We start from the raw sequence: 1,838 nt of genomic DNA, 5'->3' as shown, positions 1-1,838 counted from the left end.
CTGATGCTCCCTATCCTTCTCCTGTAGCTGATGACGACATCTTCTTATTTCTTGCCCTTTCTCTGCTTCTTCTCTTTCCTTCTGCTCCAATAGTTGATGATAAACTTGTGTTTCTCTCTCCTTCTCTTCAAGACTCTTCATAAGAGCTTGTACGGTTTGCTCAATATTGGCTGTATCTCCTTTTCTTGGTTGCTGGTACTCCTCCAACCATATTCTTCTTACTGTCTGTAGTTGTTGCTGATACTTCTTCTTGTATTCTTCATTATTCATACCATTGGTATCTAATGTATCACCTACTGTCCACTCTCCTTTACTGTTAGTAACTAAAATACAATATTAATAATAATTTTAATAATAATAATTTTAATTAGAGGGTGTGGATCCAATGCAACATTAAGTACATCAAAGGAAATAATTATAATTAGATAATTAATTGGGGCGAGCCTGAGTTCGCCCCACTCTAGCAGTACTTTCAGTCACACCCCTTCTGTCTGTCTGTCCTCATACGTCACCCCTATTTATTAGCGCATTCAAAATAATGCGGTACTTTAAAGAATAATTGCTTTTATTGTTTTTTTCCATCATATACGGTTTATTGTAACATGTGTTAGTAGTAAAAACTAAAAAGCGAGAATAGTCAGAATACTCTTAAGAAGAAAACCATTGTCTTATTCATAATTGTTGTTACTTCTTGTTGTTACTTCGCAATGAACGTGACAGAGAGCGAAGGAGGAACGAGACGCCTCAACAGAGAGAAGCTTGACTAGCTAAAAGGAGAGTCAAGGGTGGGGCTTGTCGAGAGGCTCGTAAGGAAAGGGAGCAACAGCTACAGAGACAACGTCTAATTGTGGACAGGAGTAGGTCTCGATCAAGAAGGCAGCGCGAGACAACTCCTGAGAGAGAACTACGCCTGGCAGGAGACAGGGCTAGGTATCGATTAAGAAGAGAGAGTGAGGCCATGCCCCCTGAGGAAGAACTGCATGAAGTGTGAACTGGCCCCGTTTATAGCAGAACAGCAGATATCTCCGTATGATGGGATGCTGAAATATCACGAGACCTTATCCTGTATCAAGTCTTTCAAGTGTAATGCTTGTTTTGAAAATTTCCCTACTCTTTCAGTATCTCGTCTACCTAATGGAGTCAGTGAGTGCAGTAAGTGTGTTAATGATAAGCACATACCAGTGGAAATAACATGGACCCATGAATTTTTCCAATTTTTGGTAAAATTTACTACAAAACCATTAATTTTTGCTCAGTACTAAAATTTAATGCGCAAAATGCAGCTCAGGCTCGCCCCTTAATGTTCTACATTAGTTCTAGTAGTATTCATTGGTGGGTGTGGCTAATACACTGACCTAGTTCAGTTATCATAACAATGTTAGGATTAGTGACTAATATCCGCATTTTATCAACACCTCCTCCAGCAGTTATCATCCAGACACAATGAGGACTCATAATGAACACTGAGAGAGAATGATTAGATCTCTTACTAACAGAGTGAGGTACAGCTAACTGTTAATAGAAATAAATTAATAATTTACATGTATCTCACTGTACAGATCAATTATTAATAATATCTAACATACCTTTATCCAGGAATGTTGAGTGATGTTAAAGATCCAACAATCATCTAATGTATCATCATTCTTATCCAACCCACCACTTATCACTAGCATAGGACAGTCTGATCCAGTTATAATAATAGCACCTGCATGTAACCATCTACCCACAGGCCATTGGTCTATTGCTTCAGGTTTCTTTATACACTGCCAGAACTAAAAATAAAATAACCACACCCATTAACAATGACACTAGTGTGTGTGTGTGTGTGTGTGCAT

The 1,838-nt window shown here is 38.5% G+C and overlaps 1 protein-coding gene across 1 annotated transcript in view; it reads right to left on the bottom strand.

The window, feature by feature from the left end:
* The window catches only part of LOC109583509 (uncharacterized), a 4,915-nt gene that overhangs the window by 1,215 nt on the left and 1,862 nt on the right, over positions 1 to 1,838 (bottom strand). Inside the window, exons 4-6 of the mRNA XM_019998897.1 lie at positions 1,587 to 1,775; positions 1,356 to 1,512; positions 8 to 323 (exon numbers count right to left, since the gene is read on the bottom strand). Coding sequence (XP_019854456.1) covers positions 8 to 323; positions 1,356 to 1,512; positions 1,587 to 1,775 — 662 coding nt within the window. The remainder of the gene's footprint in view (positions 1 to 7; positions 324 to 1,355; positions 1,513 to 1,586; positions 1,776 to 1,838) is intronic.

The sequence above is a fragment of the Amphimedon queenslandica genome, unplaced genomic scaffold, assembly GCF_000090795.2.
Source record: "Amphimedon queenslandica unplaced genomic scaffold, v1.1 AMPQUscaffold_13301, whole genome shotgun sequence".
NCBI classification, from domain to species: Eukaryota; Metazoa; Porifera; class Demospongiae; order Haplosclerida; family Niphatidae; genus Amphimedon; species Amphimedon queenslandica.
Note: the sequence above shows the minus strand (reverse complement) of the source record. Positions and strands in the feature narration are given on the sequence as shown.